General features: G+C 36.3%; 1 protein-coding gene across 2 annotated transcripts in view; it reads left to right on the top strand.

The window, feature by feature from the left end:
- Positions 1-259: 259 nt before the first annotated feature.
- RYK (receptor like tyrosine kinase) overlaps positions 260-21,722 on the top strand; it is a 46,034-nt gene continuing 24,571 nt past the window's right edge. The window contains exons 1-7 of one of the 2 annotated variants that reach the window (XM_081329851.1): positions 260-594; positions 7,886-8,007; positions 8,583-8,682; positions 12,563-12,697; positions 16,429-16,485; positions 17,533-17,677; positions 19,801-19,901. In XM_081329851.1, the coding sequence (XP_081185977.1) occupies positions 378-594; positions 7,886-8,007; positions 8,583-8,682; positions 12,563-12,697; positions 16,429-16,485; positions 17,533-17,677; positions 19,801-19,901 (877 nt within the window). In that variant the 5' untranslated portion in view covers positions 260-377. Of the gene's footprint in view, positions 595-7,885; positions 8,008-8,582; positions 8,683-12,562; positions 12,698-16,428; positions 16,486-17,532; positions 17,678-19,800; positions 19,904-21,722 lie in introns of both variants that reach the window. The other variant, XM_081329850.1, reaches the window with a different exon arrangement.

Genomic DNA, 21,722 nt, shown 5'->3' with positions numbered 1-21,722 from the left:
GGGACGGCACTACTGCGCTTCAGAAATCTGACAAAAGGAAAAGCAAGGTGATACCTCCCAGTACGACCGAAAAGCACTTTCCATGATTAGGTTGTTTCGCGCAGGCGCAAAGAAGCAGCGGCGGGGAAAGAGGAATGCGCATGCGGAGAAAGCCGGGCCTTGCCTGTCCTCGTCGGATGTGCTGGCTCCGCGGCCGGGAGGGGCGGGTCGAGGGAGTGCGAGTGCGAGCGCGAGCGCGCGCGGGGGGGGGGGAAAGGAGCTCATGAACCCGGCCCGGAGGGCGCGAGCGCGCGTGGCCGGAGTATGAACGGTTGTCGAGTGTGAGGCCTCGGGCCGGGACCCGGTTCCCCTCCTCAGTGGGGAACCGGGGGCAAGCGATGGTGCGGGGCAGCCGGCGGGATGGAAGCTACGACGCTGCCGCTGGGTCGCGGCTCGTCCGCCGCCTCTGTTCCCTCCTGTTGCCGCTCCTGTTGCCGATGCTGTTCCTTCCCGCGAGTTCCGAAAGCCAGAAGGCATCGCTCCAAGCAGCCGTTCCCGCCACTGGACCGGGCCTCAGTGTTTATATGAGTCAAGAAGAGGTGCTGCGCCTGATCGGTGAGTAAGAGGCGGATGTTCGCTCACACTTGGGTTTTGTGCGCGCTCCCGTGTGTTTGTATGTGAGCGAGTGAGTGAGAAGGATTCTGACGTGTAATCAAGAGTCTTTTTTTGGTGGGGATGGTTTTGCGAGGACAAGGGAGACGGCCCGCCGTCAAAGGGTTCAGATCGTGTGGGAGGCTAGTGGGTTAAATGGCGGGTGTTCCTCCTGGATAGGCGTCGGGATTATTCCTCTTCCTCCGGCCGGGCTCTCTCTCCCATCGCCTGGCCCCTCGTTCCTTGTTGGGCCTTGCTGCATTAGTGCAACTTAACCATCTTTGTGCCGTGAGCACGCCGCCTGGGATGGGATTTCGGGGTGGAAACAAATGCAGCATGGACGTGACTTTGCAAGAGGAGGAAGAGTGCCCGTTGTAGGTTTAAAGCTTGGCATTTTGATGGTCACATAAAGGTGCTTCTCCGAGCACTTGCCAAATTCTGTTGTCGTCAACAGCCGGCTGGGATTGTTCTCCCCTGATTTTGCTATCCAGGCAAATCCCGGTGAAGTTGAGAGCAGTCGTACCCCAAAATCCAAGACTAATGTTACTTTGCAAATTATGATTTCGTTTTGCAGAAACTCATGCCTTTGACAAGAAATGATTTCTGTTTCCTATTGACAGGAATCTGATGTTTTTACAGTTCCTTCGGAAGAAATAATTTAGAGCAGAAGTTAAATTCCCATCTTGAATAGTTTGATAGCTTCAGAAACAAAACTCTTATCTTTACAGCACACATACCTAATTGTTTCCTTAGTGGCCTCCTCCACTGGTCTGGATTTGTTTATTCCATAAGTGGAAGATAATGCCTCAATATTTAAAGCACTTAGTTTGCATAATTTTAATTAATTTGCCATTTAAGTTGGCAGAGCATTTTTTGTAAATAGGACAATCTTTATTTTGAATAAACACTAGGTTTTGGTTTATTTTGTTTATTGTTTGTTTATTTGGTTTATTGATGGCAAAAGGTAGCTAAGCTCCCTCCCAACCTACATAAAACATGAAAGGAATAGTAAAACTATTGGCATGTAGTGGGAGGGAATTGAGTTTTTGTTAATGCTGGGGACTGAAACTTGTTACTTGGAAAAGCCTAAGTGCAGTTAAAATAGATATTGGATAAACAAGAATAGATCCCCATTTGACATCCATTATGATGGAGATAGAGTAAGTGAGGAAATGGTAAGTATCATGCTTTATTCCATATAAGTATTCTCACAAAATAGTGTCACAGCAAACAGCAATCAATAGAGGTTGCTGCTAGTTACTCCCACACTCTTTTTTCTCAGGATTTATCAAATTCTGTATTATAAATTATGAAAGCAGCATAAAGAGATTCTCACTGCAAATGTGATATCTTAGTGAGATAGCAGAGAATGATGCAGTAATCAAAAGTTGGATGGCCAGATTTAAAAACAGTTTATTGTCCTTAAGCAAGGGATTTGTTCTATAGGTGACTTGTGTGTGTGTGTGTGTGTGTGTGTGTGTGTATAATTAACTGTGCTTATTAGAATATACATTGGATGGTAGTTGAATAGATTAGGTTTTTCACCTTTTGAAAATACAGGGGATATTTCAGAATGGGAATCTTTTCAGCAGTTGTATTATTGGTCTGCATTTGTAAATAAGAGTGATAAAAGAAAAGCATTTTTTCCTGAGCAGCACTGTTGGTAAATTAACCAAAAGTTGAATTTTAAAATTTGTGCTCTTATTCAATAGTCTATATTACAATCAGTATAAGTTTTAATCTGAATTTTTCCATATATGACGGAGGGAGAGAGAATGTGCTGTATATCATTTGAGTTGATTGGATAGTTGAAACAAATTGAACAAATAAATAAGCTGCCTCTATCTGACTTTTTGCAATTTCCCCATCTTACTGCAATGTTTTGTGCCACATTTTAGAGCTTCTCTTTGGTGTCCTGACCCAATAACATTGATTATGCCTCATGACAAACTATAGTAAGTCTTTATCTTAGCCACCAGATAGCTATAAATAAAGTAATAAATAATAAATCTGCCTTATAGAGCAAACATAATTCAATGTTTCTCAATTCAGACATAAATACAACATTGGTTAATTTTTGTAACTACTTTCAGCGATTAGTTGAATAAACTGATAAACTATGGTTTGTAGTCTGTGTTCAAACAACACACTACACCAATCAAATCCATAAGATGCCTAATGCAGAACTTTCTCCCTGGAGCACAAAATTGGTCATGCTACTATAGAAATCTAGTAAGTTCTGAATTAACATCTGAAAGACACACAACTGTCTATCCTTTACTTGGTATTAAATATCTGAATAAAATAGTGGATGTTAACTTCCTATTGGTGTTATAATTCCTTTACTCAACTAAGCTTACATGAAATCAGAAACCATGAACATTTGACAAAAAGAACTACAAAGTCCAATTGTATCATAAACAGACATACTGAAATTCATTTAAACATCAGTTTAGCTCACAGATTTGGTAGAAACCAGAGCTTATCACACTACATGTGCAACTACGTGCATGCATACATATATGCTAATGATGCTTATCTCTTTTATGGCAAGGCGTGATGTGTGTAGCACAGAAAAAGAATAATGAGCAAATTAAAGGAAAGAAAGAAAAATGAAATACAGTTAAGGCTAATTTACACCAACTCCATTCATAATACCTGACTACTTTTGTTTCCTTGCAAATCTTTTTTGCTTTCGTCATATCCAAATACTGATTCATGTTTTGCATGCTATTCTTTAAATTTAGCTCCTCTCTTTTTGGGTCCCTCATTAATTCAGCATAAGCATTACTTTCTCAGACTTTCACATCTCCCAACAAATCCACTCTTCCTTCATATATTTATTTTGCAGTTCATTCCTATTTCATTGTTTGTATTGGTCATTTTTTAAATACTCAGTCTGAGCATTCATTCACTTTAAGTATACAGGTAGTCAGTTAACAACCACTTGGGGGGGGAGGGAGAAGGGAGGGGGAGGGGGGGTTTTTTAAAGAAAAATTGTATGTTAAAACTTTTCAATAAAAAAAAAACAACCACTTGTGTATCTACTGTTCAAAATTACAATGGTGATTAGAGTAGTGGTTACAACCAGTCCATCATGGGTCACATGATCACAATTTGGGTATTCTGTTGTCTTGTGATTGCCAACATTCTGTTTTGGCTACCCATAAGTAAAGAGTGGGTTAGGACGCTGAGCTTGTCGATCAGATGGTCGGCAGTTTGGCAGGTCGAATCCCGAGTGCCACGTAACAGAGTGAGCACCTGTTACTCATCCCAGCTTCTGCCAACCTAGCAGTTAGAAAGCACGTAAAAATGCAAGTAGAAAAATAGGGACCACTACGGTGGGAAGGTAACAGCGTTCCGTGCGCCTTTGGCGTCTAGTCATGCCGGCCACATGACCATGGAGTCGTCCTCGGACAAGCGCTGTCTCTTCGGCTTTGAAACGGAGATGAGCACCGGCCCCTAGAGTTGGAAATGACTAGCACGCATGTGCAGGGGAACCTTTACCTTTACCCTTTAAGTAAAGAGAATCTGATAGGGAAGGTTGCAAATTGCCACAGTAAGTCTCATCCACAAATTATTGCCTGTGCCGTCTGCTTTGTGCACCTCCCCTAGACTCACACTACTTGTGCCATACTCTGACCACTTGCACACACTACCTGGCCACCCACACATCCTCTCCTAGCTGGCAGCAGCTATCCTAAACTGCACTGCCTGCTTTTAAATCACCTGGAGCTTGCAACTTCCTGATGGCTCCTCCACTGATTTGGTTGTTGGAAGCCAGCAGGAAGTTGTGAGGAGGTACCCTTAATGACCTACATTCTCACTTAAAAGCGACAGTCAGGATCACAGGGATTGCCATCACTAAATGATGCAGTCATGTGACATCACTTTACAATAGACAAATCCAATTCCTGGTTCAATAGATGTACATCTCCTTTAGAAAATAAATCATCAATTCCATTTGTATGTCCATATTCTTTTCCATATAGGTAGTCCTTGATTTACTGTTCAAAGTTACAATGGCCTTGGAAAAGGTGCTTTACAGCACATAAAACGTTTTTGGCCATTGTAAAATATAGCACCATGCCACCCCCTGCAGTCATTTGATTGCATTTTGGATGCTTGGCAACTGGCTTGCATTTACAACCAATTGCCAAGTGATTTGCAGTCATGTGATTGCAATTTACAACCTACTTTGCTAGCTTTTGCAGAAATAAATGGAGATTTCAGGTCCGTTTATGCAACTGCACAAATAAATTCTCCTCCATGCACTAAAGTGGGAAGTAATCCTTCAGCAAGCTGCAGGAACAAAGCTAAATATTTCAGCTCTGTTTTTGCATCTCCATGAAGGATTTCCCCTCCATGCATGGAAAACCTTGGCAGGCTGCAGGAACCAAGCTGAAATTGTGAAGATTTCTGCATCATTTCTTTTTTTTAAATCTTTATTAAATTTATTATTTAAAACATTGGACACGGTACAAACGGACTGACATACCTTCTTGTCTACAATATTCATATATATATATATATATATGTACACATAAAATACACAAGATACAAATCAATTAAATATAATACAATACTTAGAACAATCAACCAATCTATAACTTCTAATAGAGACCTTCCTTTTGTTCCCGCCAAAGATAAAATTTATTCCAAATTTTGTAGTAACCTGATTGGTCTTTATTTTTAATTTCCAAAGTTAATTTATCCATTTCTGCGCATTCCCAAATTTTCCTTATTACCTCGTTTTCTACTGGGATTTCACTCCTTTTCCAATTCTGGGCAAATGACATTCTTGCTGCTGTAATAATGTAAATCATCAGATACAACTCATCTTTAGGGTATTTCTCTTTTGTTATGCCCAATAGGAAAAATTCTGGACTGAACTCAACTTCATGTCTTAATATTTCTTTTAGCCATGCCCAAATCATTTGCCAAAATCTTTGTGAGTTGCTACAGGACCACCACGTATGAAAGTATGTACCTAGTTCTTCGGAGCACTTCCAACATTTGGGAGCACTTCCAACATTTGGCATTTCTAGAGCTGAAATCCATTGGCAGACTGCACAAATGTTTCAGAGTGAAAGAGCTGCCTGCTGGGAAAATTTTAGTTCCACAGAGTTGAAATCCTTTGGCAAGCATTCCATCTAAAGTCCTAGGAGGTTGTTTAACAACCAGAACCAGAAATGCCAGGATTGCAGTTGCTAAGCAAAATAGTCACGTGAACATTTTGTTTAATGACTGCTTTAATGAATATTTTGTTTCCAATTTTGATTGGAAGTCGAGTAATATCTGCATCATTGCTTACCATGGTTAAATCCCTCAAAGTAATTTTCTAAATTTTCCATTGCGCTTGTTCTTGATCTGTAACTTTATTGTAACATACTCTGTCCATTTTATGAAGAAGGTTAATTTATTTTTTCTTAAAGTTTGGCAAAAAAATATATGCAATAGCTGTTGTTATAGAATTCTGCTCTATGTTTTTTCTTTATTCTCTAACTCCCTTTAGTGCTTCAGCATTCAAGGTCCCCTTATCATAAAATACCCAAAACTGCTTCAAAGTCCAAGTTTTGTTTTTCCATAAGAAAAACTACTGCCTGCATCATTTTCATCTTTGTAGTATAAATGTGGAGTGATACTTTTTATTTTTTCAAGGTCTGAATTTCTACTCAACAAGTACTACAAGTGACAAATTTCTTTTGCTGCTGGTTCTTTAACATTAATAATTAACTCTAAAACCGTCTACTACCATAGTAACTTCATTGTTAGTTCTGTCACTAGGTGCTGTAATTGTCATTAGTTTGGGCTTTATATTTACTCTTGGTCCCATTTTTTTCACTGTGCTTATTGACTTAAATAATATGAGCTTCCAAATCATTTGAATTTTCAGCTCCCAGAGTAGTGTCATCAGCAAGGTGCAGGTTATTCGTTTTTTCCCCTCCAGTTTTACATCTGTGTTCATCTTCTTCCAATCCAGGTTTCCTCCCAATATTTACAGTGTTGTACGTTGAATAAATAAATAATCTTTTGTGCACCCTTTTTCTGACCTGGATCAAGCCTGTTTTGCCATGTGCCATATGACTTCTTTTTATAGACTGGGCATAAGGTTAGTGAATTGTTAAAGAATTCTCATTTTCCTAAGAACATGGTCAATACAACTGAAGCCTTCCTGTGATCAATAAAAAATGAATTGATATACATCAGGGGTGTCAAACTGCCAGCCCCCGGGCCAGACACATCATCCGGAAGCCGCACCCACCCCATTGCCGGCAATCGCAAAACAGTCCCGATACGTCTCGTCGCGAGTTTGACATGTCTGATATACATGAATACATCAGCAATAGTTCTTATCTTTTTAGTTTTTTTTTCTAAAAACCAGCTTGAATTCTTAGCACCTGACTTTTCATGTAGGACTTTTAAACTCCTATACATAATTTTGATAGCATATGAAGTTAAATATATTTTAAAATAGTTTTCACACATTAAGTCTCCTCATTTGATATTCTTCGGTCATTATTCTTTTTCAGTTATATGTCTCATTTCTACAGATAACCATCAAGTCCTATTACTTTCCAATATGATAATGACAATAGTGCAGATTTAACTTTTAGTAGCTTTTGTAAGTAGGAAATGTCTTCTAAGGTATCTTGGATGTTGACACTTCTGCAGACAGTGCTCAATTTATGATTGGTCGCTCAGGGGCCATGAAAGTTAAGAAGGATCTTCCCAGGGCTATTTACAACAGATTCAAAGTTCCAGTAGCCACTACCACAACCACAGTCACATGATCACATTTTGGGCTCTGTTTACTTCTGTTTTCTGGCAAAAAAAATGCAGTCACCCTCACCATCTTGTATTCTGAGATCACGTCTGCCCTATGCACTGTTGACCTTCACCATTTTCTTGTTCCCATTGCTGATGAGGTGTGCCCAGCCTGGGTGCTACAGGGGGAAGAAAGCAAAATGCAGTCCTTGGATTTCAGTTTGCCAAAAAACATCTTTGTACGGCACCACTGAGCTGGACGGGAGTGGTCCTTGTGCTGCAAAAAAAATTAAAATGTAGTCCTGTTGTGCATTGTGAAAACAGCTATTGTAGATTTTGTAATCTGGTCTCCATAGACACAAGGTCTCATTTGCTGTTTCATTATCTGTGGCATTACATTGTAAAAAGCAAGTTTTTTCTTGAAATGATTTTGCCACTTGTTATAATTTTGCTTTCAGCTTTCTTTTATCATTTTAAAAATATTTAGGTATCGATGCAGAACTTTATTATGTCAGAAATGACCTTATCAATCACTTCGCTTTATCATTTAATCTACAAGTACCAGTAGAGACAAACAGCCTTCATTTTACTTGGAATGCGAAGTCTAAGGTAAGCAATAGCTATTTTAAGGTTGCAAAAGAATTGATTGTGTAGCTACCATGTTTTCCCAAAAATAAGACCTTTATTCCACATGGAAATCTGTGCAGCTACATGCCTAGTACATATAAATGTATTTAATTCAATTTTGGTAAATTATGTAGATGACAACTCAAATAACATCCATTATAAGTGAAATAATGAGTGAGGTATGTCATATTTCTTGATTTTTGCTTTAGTTATTTCAGTGTAGTTTAAAGATTAAATATTTCATTACTATTCCAACGTTTATCTTTTCGTGCCTAGTTTAATAAAGCAAAAAGCATTAAATATTTAAACATTGAGCACATTTATGAAGAAATGGATATGTATTTTTTCTATATAAAATGATTTTCCATTCATTCTCTGATTATTCCTGCTTCTTGGTATAAAAGTGACTTAGCATTATCTTATTTTTTATCTAAATCTTTCCATCAGATATGATGTTGGCACCTAGCAAACAGTTTTTTTGGTAACAGTGTAACTTGAAACAGATAATCTTTGTTGAACATATTTTTAGTTTGATGTTTTACTGCATATTATTACAGATTGAATATAAACTGGGATTTCAAGTAGATAATCTGTTGGCTATGGATATGCCACAGGTAAATATTTCTGAACAAGGAGAAGTTCCTCGAACTTTGTCAGGTGAGTGCATTTCCATTAGAGCTGGCACACAACAGAATGCGGGTAATCCCCCATATATGAGTGTTTATTTAGCGAGATTTCACAAAAATGAGGTTATTCAGAAAAGGTACATTAGAAATTCAAAATTGTGGTCAAAAACAGGCCTGTGACTTGTGACTTGGATTCAGTCTCAGTTGCTGCAGTGGCCATTTTAACTCTGTAACTTGCCTGGGCCTGTTCGGACCTATGAGAAGCCGGAAGTGTGGGGGGGAGGTAGTTTTTTTTTTGTGCCTGGTCACATGGCCAAACGATCCGGTGATTTTTGCAGTAAGCACCGACCATTTGTTTTTTATTTCCTGGAGCTGCATGGAAGATCTACTGCTTGCTAGGCTTGAGGACTACAGCACTGTACTGTAGAGAGCTATAATTACTTCTATAAGTATTTTAAAATAGTCTTTTTTTGTTACACTACAGCAGGCATGTCATGCGATGCCACGTGACATCGCACAATGTATCGTGACTTTTTCCCCATTGCCGGCAATAGGGTGGGTGCGGTTTCGGCGTGAAGCATCCAGCCCGTGGGCCGGCAGTTTGACGTGCCTGTTCTATAGTGCTGTACTGTATTGTTTGTAATCACTTTGGGAACTGCTCTGCTTTTTATTGTCTTTGTAAGTACATTACTTTGCAAGATTGTTTGTTTGCATTTGCAAAGAAAATTAAAGCACGTGGCTGCTGCCGCCTCCTCTCCCTAGCACAAACCCACCAGAGATTCTGCTGACCCCTTACTGAAAGAAATCCCCACCCCCACCCCATTTTGGATTTTGCCTGGAGAGGCTTGTGCTGATCAGGGGCAGTGTTGTTGTTGTTGTGGTTTTTTTTAAGGTTTTAAATTTAAATTGCCTCCAGAAGTTGTGGGTGTTCCTTCACTGGAGGCTTTTAAGAATATGGTGGAGAATAGATAATTGTTAGAAATAGAAGTATTGTCATAACTAGAAAGATAAGATTTGTAATTAGAATATTAGATTTTGGTATGAGAAGGGAAACAGGAAAACGCTAAGAAGTTTGAATAAGGGAAGCTTTTGGTTACCCAAATATAACTTACTTTGAAATTATGAACAATGGAGACATTTTGAACACTGAGGGGAAATTAAAATTAAAAAAAATGAAAACAGGATACGGATTGAATATATGGATATTAAGTTCAAAAGCAATTAAGGTATGTTTTGGTTAGAAAATTTATCTAAAACTGACATTATTGATATTATGAGAAAAATGTAACAAAGATGTTAATATTCAATTGTATATTTATTAATAACAATAATAATTGTATTTGCCTAGTGTGGCAAAACAGGTACTACCGGAAGAAGAAATGAAACATTTGATGGTATAATATTGGATCTAGATTGAAGAAGTTAATATATACCACTGAATTACTCATAGAGCCAAACAACACATTGTCTGTTAAGTATTTGACTGTAAACTAGAAAATTAATAAAATATTTAAAAAGAAAAAAGAGAAAGACTGGATAGGCATTTATCAGAAATGCAGTACAGTACTGTACTCTCTTGTGAGAGCAGTAGGTTAGACTAGAAGGCCTCAAGGTCCCTTCCATCTCAGTTACTGTTGCAAGCCTACAGTTCTGTAAACTCCACCCCTATCTCTCTTTGCATGCCTGCCTGGAGACGCTTAAAGCTAAGGCTACTTACTTTAGTGGCAACTGCAATTTGGAGAACTTTCCACCCCCACTCTGAAGAAGCTTGAGCTGCCTAGCAACATTTTTTTTTAAAAAAAATGCCTGCTGCCTGCTTGGGAGGCAATTTACAATACTGTAGTTCCTGAAACCTGAAACAGCTGATTTGCAGCCGGAAACAGTCTGCAGCAGCGGTGGGAAAAGTCTCTCAGTTCAGGCAGCCATTGGAGGAAATAATAAGTCAAATCTTTGTTCATTTAATGACCCATTTGATTCAATTAATGAGTTTGATTTTAAATTGTAATATTGAGTCTGATTCATTTGACGATTACGAACCTAATGGGCAGGCTCTATTAGGCTCGTACTTCAGGGACTACCTGTATTCAAATACTGTTAACTGTTTACTTTGATGGGTGGACTTCTAACTTCTTGGAGAGCAGAAATAAGAGCATGACCTACTCTGGTTAATCAGAATGTTTATAAACATAATAGCAAAGGAAAGAGATAGACTTTGTGACTTACACAACAAATTGTAATTAAACTTTATACAGGTAGTCCTCGACTTACAACAGTTCATTTAGTGGCCACTCAAAGTTACAACAGCAGTGAAAAAAGTGACTTATGACCGTTTTCACAGTTACGATCTTTGCATCATCCCCATGGTCATGTGATCAAAATTCAGATGCTTGGCAACTGGTTCATATTTATGACAGTTGCTGTGTCCTGGGGTCATGTAATCCCCTTTTGCGACCTTCTGACAATGGGGAATCCAGATTCACTTAACAACTGGGTTACTAACTTATCAACTGCAGTGATTCTGAGGCAAGAAAGGTCGTAAAATGGGGCAAAATTCATTTAACAAGTATTTCACTTAACCATAGAAAAGTTGGGCTTAATTGTGGTTGTAAGTTAAGGACTACCTGTATATTCTGGCCATTATACAATTTATACAATTGTACAATATCACCATCAGGTGAATTCTATAGGGCTTTGGGTAGAGTTGAAATTAGAGCACCTGTTGTCTCTTATCTTGTTTTAGGAAATTGATTTTGCTTCCAGTTTTGCACCCGTTACGCATCTTCATATGCAAAATATAATTTAAAGCATGTTCTGTTTATAAATGAACTGATATTTCATGCCAATTTATCCACATTTTTTTTTAGTTCATTTCTATTTTTTTATTACATCTTGCATTTAATTTGTTGTATCCTCAACTATTTAATTTTGATTCTTTCTGAATAATAATTAAAATGTTCCAGCTTGATTTGCTTGGGGGGGTGTGTGAAAGCCCTAACAAGCAGGCATATACATAGAATGAAGGCTACTGCTAAGCTTGTAAGCCGCCCTGAGTCTTCGGAGAAGGGCGGGATATAAATGGAATTAAAATAAATAAATAAAATAAATAAATAAATAAAATAAAGAGAAGAGGCAAATAAATGTAATAATAATGAATAAAAATTGGTAATTTTTTTAGGACTCTTATTCGAAGTTGATTTTTAGTTACAAAACCAAACTTTATTACTCCTGCATCTTGGATGAATAATAATCAAGGAAATCTGTTACCTCCTTTTTCCATTGTACTTTGATTTTATTGATCAATCGATGAAAAAATTTATGTTGCCATCCAGCTTACACAGGGTGACTGAATGGCTTAAAAATTAAATATCTATTATAAAACTCCTAAACACACATCCATCCACTACCCCTGCAGTGGCAACAAAGACAATCAAACTAGCCATTTGATCAGCTCCATATCAACCTGAGTGCCCGGGCCTACTGACAGAATCATGTTTTCAAGATGTTCCAGAAAAAGTATCAAAATGGGGACAGATCCTATCTCCACAGTAATTATAATCCCTAGGGAAGGAGCCACCACAAATAAGACCTTTTTTCTTGATCCTAGTAGATATTCTTCCATAGGAAGTAAATGTACTTCCTATTAGTATCAAATAGGATGTGACCAGGAATTCCTCAGTTTCTTTCCAGTAGCAAAGAGGATCAGATAGGTTATCTGTTTGAGTAAAACCAAAATCTGGGTGTTTCTGATTGACATTGAACAAGAAAGGGCCATCTTTTTTTGTAGCTCTAGACATAACAGGTTAAAGAAAAACTCTAAATTATAGTTAAATTAAATTTTTGAATAATAGCAAAGTGTTGAAAGTATTTAAAACAATAAGATATACTATTTTGTTTTATCTTTATATTTACAGTATTTCGGATTGAACTGTCTTGTACTGGCAAGTTAGACTTTGATGTTACAGTACTAATGCAACTCAACATGACAGTTAATACTTCTAAAAATATCACAGTATTAAATTTCAAACGGAGGAAAATGTGTCATAAAAGTAAGTCATGGCTTTTTTTGTTTTTTTTTTATTTTAAAGAAGTCAATTGCAAACTTCACAGAATCTTTTCTGCTGGAAAGCTCTTTATCACTGCTCTTCTTTTAAATTCATCACTTTAAAGTGGAGAAAAAGTTAGTTTGTTGATTTTATCACTAAAGTAGATAGCTACTAGGGTAGAAATAAAGTATTAAGGACAACAGAATTATGTGCATGTGAGAAAGAAATACTTTAGATTTTCAATAACAATATGTCAATATTTATAAACTAAAGGAAATGAAGGTGAAATGAAATACTATAGTAACTGATAACTACAGTGGAATTGTAAATTGTCTTTCTATCATTCTTTACAATTTCCTGCTAGATAGTATCTACTAATCTATTTTAATATAGTGTTTCGGTATTATGTGAAGAATATGTTTTATGTGTGTTTGTATGTATGTATGTTTGTGTATATGTGTATACACACACACACACACATACATATACACATACACACGCGCACACACACTGCTTTTTTTCTTTAAAAAAGGTGCCGGAACTCTCATCTTGTTAATCTTTTATTTATATATTTATTTATATAATTAAAAATTATATATTCAATTCTTAAGGCATCTTTCAGGAATTCACCAAATAAACTAGAATTTGTTGTGAGCATATCCTTAAATACAAACAGCTCATAAGCCGGACCTACCTATATTAGCAACCACATTATTGATAGCTTGTACATACCATTTTAAAGATATGATCACATTGGTTCAAGTGAATGAGATGCTCCTATAACCCAAAATGCATGCTATTAATTCATTCCTGCCAAAATAGTTATTTTCATCAGACTTTGTTCATGATGAACTTAGAACACTAAGTTCTGTTTTATCAAATTAATAGGGGTGAAAAATTGTGGGATAGCTCCCCCGTGTTTATATACTGCAGGTGGGTATAGAAAAGATGGAATATTATTTTTTTTGTCTACTTGGAAAAAGATGTGTTGCACTTTAATAGAGGAGGAGACACCTGTTGCAAATATAGTATGACATATATTGAGTTCCTTTTGGAAGGACTAGCAGTGGGAGATAATAGATGTCTAATACAAGTGCTTATGCTGCTTTCAACATATATGTGCTTAATTGATGGAGTCATGTTACTGAAAGATAATGAATTGCAAAGAAATTGTTATTAATACATAAGTTAAACATTTTGTTTCTATTTCTTTACAACTGCTGATAAAAAAATGGCCTGGCTATGTTCAAATTATACACACAAGAGAACAGGCTTAGGTGAGAGGGAAAGTGTTACAATTCAATCTATTTATGAATATGAATGAATATGTCCATAATTGCCCAGTGTACTTTAACAATGATATAGAACTGTGCTATGAGGAGCTTACAATTTACATTTCTTATTCTTGGGGAATTAATGACAGAAAGAAAATGGATTGAAAAAAGTAGATGCAAAAGTAACATTAGATAAATATGAGAAAATATAGTTGCATATCCTTAAGTAATTTATGAAAAAAATGCTTAAGATTACCACTTCAGATAGACGTACAAAATCTGCAAGAATCCAGATAACCACTAAAATAGTAGCCATGAGACACAGTTCCTGGCTGAGAGAATAAAGGAGACTATCTTTTAGAAAGCTAACTTTCACTCTCAGAGGCCATTGAGGACCACCTCCTGAGCTTAAAGCTAAGTAGGGTCAAATCTAGTTAGTGCTTGGATGGCTGACTGTCAGGAAATCTCAGAGATGTAGGTTAGATTGGGGGTGGGGGGGACGTAAGGACACCATAAAGGAGACAATGCAAACCAGTTATACACTGTTGCAAAACTAAAGGCTACGCAGATGTCTCCATGAAATGAACAAGACAGGACTTTAACTGAAAAAAGGTTTACCTTGCTAATCCTGCATGGTTCTAAAATTAGATCAGGCCAATGTAATCATGCCCTGGCGCAAACTAACAGCCAGCACCAGCCTGCAACCTGCCTAAACGCAGGGATCCAGCGACGGACAGGCACAGCCAGTGTCGTAATTCACAGGACCTTTAATGGGCCTCCGCCTCCCCCCAGGCCCTCTTCCTTCACACCTGCTGCTAAGCCATGGCTGGGGCAGCCTCGCCTGCCTCCTCTGAACTTTGCTCGCAGCCGACACCGCAGCAGCAGCTCCCTCTCCGGAAGGAGAACAAAGAAAGGCCCTATTGGCTTTTGAAAGCCAATAGAGGGAATAGCACAGCTTGTGCAAAAGTTGAAAAAATCCATCAAAAAAAGGTGCCGGAATGCCGTTCTGAGCGTTCTATGAGAAAAAAAGCCCTGTATGTGTGTGTTTTTTCAAATAACATTCTCAATATTTAGCAAACAGCATCATGTGTTTAAAAAAACAAGTAATAGTTGATTATCATAAAACAATATGTTAATTGCTCGATGGTCTTCTTGCTAACACATATTCCTTTCTCTCTAACTTGTTTTTCTAGCCATTGATAAAAATTATTCCATGTTCTAAAATACATTGAGTCTTCTTTCTCTTTTATATTTAAAGTCAATCTATCCATTTCTGCACACTCTAAAATTTTATTAATTAATTCTTTTTCAGTTGGTAAATTTTCATTTTTCCAATGTTGGGCAAATACAATTCTTGCTACAGTTAGTATGTGTAGAAGTAAATATATGTAGTCTTTCTCATAATTTGTTCCTATTATTCCTAACAAAAATAATTCTGGCTTAAAATCTATTTGTTTTTTAGTCATTTTCTCCAACCATAAGTGCATTTTTAACCAAAATCTTTTTGCTTTAGGGCATGTCCACCAGATATGGTAATATGTACCTGGTCTTTGTTTGCATTTCCAACACTTGTTTGAAGTATTTCTAAACCTTTTTGCTAATTTCACTGGTGTCATATGCCATCTGTAAAACATTTTATATGTTTTCTTTATATGCCACTGCTTTAGTTAATTTAACATTTCTTTCTCATAACTTTTGCCAGTTTTCTAATTCTATATTATATCCAAAGTTCTTTGCCCATATTATCTTTGTTTCTTTTACTTGTTCTTCCTCCATCTTTAAGCTTAACAGATATTTATAGAGTTTCTTAATCACCTTTTCATCTGTTTTAACAGTATCTGTTCAAATTCTGTCTGTTCTTTATAAAATCCCATTGTTTTAACATCTTTTTCATATCTTGTTTGGATTTGCAAATATGGCCACCATGAAAGGATATGTTTTATTGATTACAGCAGTTTCGCAAGACTTTTTCCAATAATTTACTTCTTTAGGTATATGAAAAAGATCAGGATTTAAATGCATAATATGAATTGAATTTAGAAAGTTAAATATTATGTTCCCTTGAAATATGTTGGACAAATTAATTCAACTATTAATCTCTTTTTTTCCTAGGATTATAATACATTCTCAATTTAATTTTAGTTTTATGTTTCTCCCTGTTTCCTGTGAAATAGTTATGTTTATCTGAGGGTATTTTGTTTTTAATATATGTCAAATCAACTGCATAAGTTGTAATCACTTTGTTACTAGAGTCTTGGAGGTAATGATACTGCATGCTATGGTATTTCCTCTGCAGACCGTGGATTGTGTACAATTTTTTTAAATAACCGAACTTTCAAAGCTTTGTGTTTCTGTTGGTGCTTGGATAACTTCTTTTTTTATTCTCATCTAATAAAAGCAATTTATAAGAAAACTTAAAATCTAAATCTAAAATGCCCCTTTTCTCCTCTTTATCTTTAGAACTTGATTTAGAAGTAAAGCTGCCAATATCAGACAAAAATAACACTAAAGCCATTTGTAAGTAAATGTTTATATACAACGGTAGGGGTTTCCCCCCCTTATTTTTAATTCATGTTACGATTTGCATGAAGAAGATCATATACATTCTTTACCTGCTCATATAGGAAACAGAAACTAAATTCTTCCCACACTGCTGTTGAATTAAGAAAATTTAGTCAGACCGTCAAACCTTTTTTTCATCCGTCTTATTCATTTAAAAATCATAAGTTACTTTGTATTTGGACACTATTGGGCACTAACTGTCAGGTGGAAGAAATCAGGTACCAGGATAGAGTTCAAAAACACTACATGTTTATTTCATGCTACTTATACACAAGAATCTGAACTACTAACGGTCAAGGCAAATTGGTACCAGATAAGAGATTTTAAGTTATAGGGGCCTAGGGACTCCAAATTGATTATGTATTTGATCCCCTTAGCCTGGTCATTCTCTTTCACTAAGAATATTAAACAAATTAGCAGTTTATGCTTGAGCATTATCAATATAATAGAAGTAAAATACTAAAGACATCTTTTCCGGGCCTAGTTGAGTGTGACTATTGGTTGTTCCACCTAATTCAGTAACGGAATGTTTTGAAATAAATAAATAAAATACATCTTCTCAATTTTCTTTATGTTATGTATGCTTTATTATTTTATAGATATTTGGAAAGGGGGTCTTTTTATTTCATGCTGTTCCTGATTGTTAGCCACCGAGTCTTCATGAATGGGTGGTATAGATCCATACAGGAATAAACAAATAAGCTGTTCCAATGTCTTATTATTAAGTTCCTGCCATGTTGTTTTTATAGTAACCAATTCAATAGTCTGTATATTAATTTTTTCTATCAGTTACATTTATACATAAATAATTTTATATTTCTTATGTACTAGATATAAACCGAATTTGAATCTGACATAAATGCACTTTTAAAATTTAAAGTTCTGCAAATAAAATTTTGAGCCTTATATATGCATAACTAAATTATTATTTTCTTGAGCTATCAAATATTATGTTCATTTAATTTTCACTAATTCTTTGTTGAATTCTATGTTCAATTTCAGTTGATCCTGTAAATGCAGCTCCCACCACTTCTACGCGTGTGTTTTATATCAGTGTAGGAGTTTGCTGTGCGGTCATATTCCTGGTAGCAATAATACTAGCTGTTTTGCATCTTCACAGTATGAAGAGAATAGAATTAGAAGACAGGTAAAAAGGTCTTACATGTTCTTTCAGTTTTCATATGAGAAAATTATTGTAATGAAAAATAGATAATATGTTTGGATGGAGCTAACATGACAATATTGAATTGTTTAATTTTCCTAATATTCTTACATGAAGCATGAAAACTTTAGTTACATTAAGTAATGGTTGCACATTAAGAAAAACATTTTATGATGCAACCAAATAGCACCTGAACCATGACTTAAAATATATTGTGCTTCTGAAACCATTGCTTTCATATACAGTAGTTAACCAATAAGGCATGTTATATAATTAATTATTTTAATGTACTATTAATTTCATGCTAAAATATAAACTATGTAGTAGTTGTAACATTTTATGCCTTATGCAGCCAATTTCCTTTTTTTGCTGTATTTAGATCATTTATAAAACATATTTGGATGTGAATTGTGGACATCTGCAAACAAATGAGGCAATGCAAGATTATTTTTAGCAGTTATAACTGACTATTAAATTGGTTTACTAAACTACATCATACATTCATTTCCATTTGAAATGCTTGACATTGAAATGGAGATTATTTTTCTTTCCCAATTTTAAAAGGTTTATTCACAGATGCTGAATTTGAATAAAGAAACCAAAATTCTTAAAAATGATTATCAATTTATCAGGCCACCTGTGAATGTAACTAAAGATTAACCGGAGATGATGTTGGAAAAGAAAGAAATATATCACAAATGTTTTACAATTCAATAATAATATTTTATCACAGCGGGATTTTCAAATTAGACTTTGCACAAAGTAAGGAGAGAAGCCTAGAGCATGTTTTGTCTGTGCAAGTCTGATCTAATTAAAAAAAAAGATTCTTAAGTTACCTGTGGCAGCCACTCTCTAATTATACAGCTTTGTGCCTCTGATTTTCCCTCAAAGGGATGAGAAATGTGCTAAAGATGAGAGAGATGTCAAAGTTGTTATTATAGTTTTTAAATGTTTTTAATTGTATTTTAGTGGTTGTGTTTGAGTTATGTTGACTGTTTAGCGTTGTATTTTAATTATGTGTGTTGCCAAGAATCACATGCATAAGATAGATATAAAAATTAAATAAAGTAATAGGGTAGGCTTAATTTATTTTTTATATGCTTATACTCCCAAAATCGTATGCTTGCTGTTAGTTCACAAAATGGATAAAGCATCTATAATGTAAGACATGAAAACAGTAATAAAAATATATACAGGTAAGTTTTCATATAGTGTTCATAATGGATATATTACTTCTAATTATCCTGGCTCATACTCTGTGATGATGTCTGTTATTTTGACCTTGCTGTAATTAGTGCATAATAGATAAATTATTACCACAACAATAATTGAACAAAGTACTTTGTAAGGTACCCCAGCGGCAAACAAATATAATATGTCAATGACACCTGCAAGTTAGCAAATGGACCATATATTTTGTTCCAACCAAGCAGTCTTAGTAGGTAGCTCCTCATAGAGCATATCTTAGTGGTCTCCTTTCAGCTTTTATTTGTTTCAGTACTGACTGCATAGAAGAAAGCAGACCAATATGGATATGTGGACAATAGTAAAATAGATACGAAATATGCTATTATCTTCACATTTCAGAGCCTTTGTAGTTTTGTAGAAAACTGGAAAAGTACTTCTCATGCTGAATATTTGAAAAACCTTATGTTTCATAAGCCCAGTCAAACTTGGTTTCCGTATTTCGGGCCTTAGCAATTCCTTTGTAGTCTTTTGTTATGGACATAATAGGCAAAGCTCTTAAGTTTTGTTTTTCTTTCTTTCAAATATGAACACTGTTATGGTCATTACGTTACAAGTTGTATCTGTTCTTTTAGAGAAGGGTATACAGGGCTTAAAGTTTTATTTGTTTTAAATTATATTTCTCAGAAATGCTGTTTATTGGCTTTTTTCTATTTCCTAGCTTGATTGAGGTTGCTTAAGTCTTTTAATATGTTTGATGGAATGCAAGCTACATTTTGTGATGTTTAGACTACAAGTGCAAAAGTAATTTAGAAAAGTTGAAATTGTGCTATATCCTCAGAAAACTGAAGGAGATAATTTTTGAAACTTGATGTGCAAGTTTTAGAAACAATGATATATTTTGTGTTTGTTTTCCAAAACAGCATTAGTAACAGCAGTAGTTCTCAAGGTTTATCTCAGCCTTCAACTCAAACAACCCAGTATCTGAGAGCTGACACACCTAATAATGCTACACCAATTACCAGTAAGTGTTTAACTAATTAAAGGTTTTGCATTGTGCATTGGTCTTTTGCAATCTGGGCATATACCAGTTATGTAGTATTTTACTCCCAGAGTTCCCCAACTATCATGTCCATTGTTGAGAATTTAGGAACTGAAATTCATATAACTTGTAATCAGCCAAAGTTGAGAAAAACTGTGTAGTTGCTGATGGTTTAAAAAAATCAAATTGATATTGACTAAGAGGTGAGATAAAAACAGTTAATTTTGCCCTTAAATTTTCAGAGCTACAAGAAAACAAAGAGGCACATATAATAAAAAAACCCCTTCTAACTTTAATTAAGGGTTCAATCCATCATTTTGAGAAATCAATTTTATTGAACTTTCAATGATAAAACTTTAGAAAGTATATCTGTTTTATTGCATAATAATGTTAATCCTATTTAACTGATTAATATTTATATGTATTTATATGTAAGGGTGTAGGTATATACAGTACATATGTATGTATATAGCATGTCTATATGTGTGTTATGTATGCATACATTTTTGAAAGCATGCAACAGAATTTCATTTTTAATGTGTGCAAGTGTGCCCACAGTAAAAAATGACATTCTCATCGAGAAGCTGACTGACTTGAAATTCTCCCCCGCCATCTGCGATTGGATTCAAGACTTTCTTAGGGATCGGTTACAAACAGTGAGGGTCGGCTCTGCTTTCTCCACCCCCCTGAAGCTTTGCACCGGCACGCCACAGGGCTGTGTGCTTAGCCCCTACCTGTACTCTTTATACACTTATGATTGTGTATCATCTGACCCATCCACTGCGATAATCAAGTTCGCAGATGATACAACTGTGGTGGGTCTTATTACAGGTGGGGATGAGACAGCATATAGGGCGGAGGTACAAAAACTATCCATATGGTGTAGTAACAACAACTTGCACCTAAACATCGGCAAGACGAAAGAGATGGTGTTAGACTTCCGGAGAAAAAAGGAGGAACCTGCCCTGCCCTGACCTGGAAAGTTAACACAACTCAGGTGGCTAGAAAGGCCCAACAGAGGCTTCACTTTCTCAGGGTCTTGCAGAAGAACAGGGTAGAACAACAGCTAATGACCCTCTTTTACCGGTCTACTATAGAGAGCGTCCTCTCGTATGGTATTGTGGTTTGGTATGCTGGTCTGACAGCTGCGGATAGGAAAGTATTACAGAGGGTAGTGAGCACAGCACAAGACATTGTGGGCTGTTCCCTGACACCACTGGATGACATCGCCAGGGCTCATTGCCTTGGAAGAGTGAGGAAGATTCTCAGGGATGACTCACACCCTGGACGGTATCTCTTTACTCTCCTACCATCCGGTAGGAGATATAGGAATATAGCCAGCCGTACCAACAGGCTGAAAAATAGCTTTTATCCGTGGGCTGTTAGGCTTTTGAACGGGAAATAATCTTATGCAGAATTGACTTGGGAGGCCGGTGTGTGGTGTAGTTGGTTCACATGGTGTGGTGGGATGGAGGGTTTGTTGTCACTGTGTGTTGGCGGGAGAGAGCACGGGGGGGGGGAGGCTCAGCTAATTTCAATGTACACATGTTGTACTTTGACAATAAAGGTTTATTTATTTTATTTATTTATTTAAAGTTTATCTTATCTTACCCTATCTTCCCTTCCCATTCCATTTCATTTCATCTCATCTCATCTTATCTTTTTAACCTGGAGTGAAAGCAGGCAAAGCAATGCAGTGAAGGTCTGCCACAAACCCAGATTTATCACACCATTATAGACAAATATCAAAAGAGCTAAATGTTTGGATTATTCATTGTCCCTGTGCCAGAGTTCAGGCAGTAC

This window comes from Vipera berus (genome assembly GCF_964194415.1).
Source record: "Vipera berus genome assembly, chromosome: 5".
In the NCBI taxonomy this organism is placed as follows: Eukaryota; Metazoa; Chordata; class Lepidosauria; order Squamata; family Viperidae; genus Vipera; species Vipera berus.
This window is presented reverse-complemented; position numbering and strand designations above follow the sequence as displayed.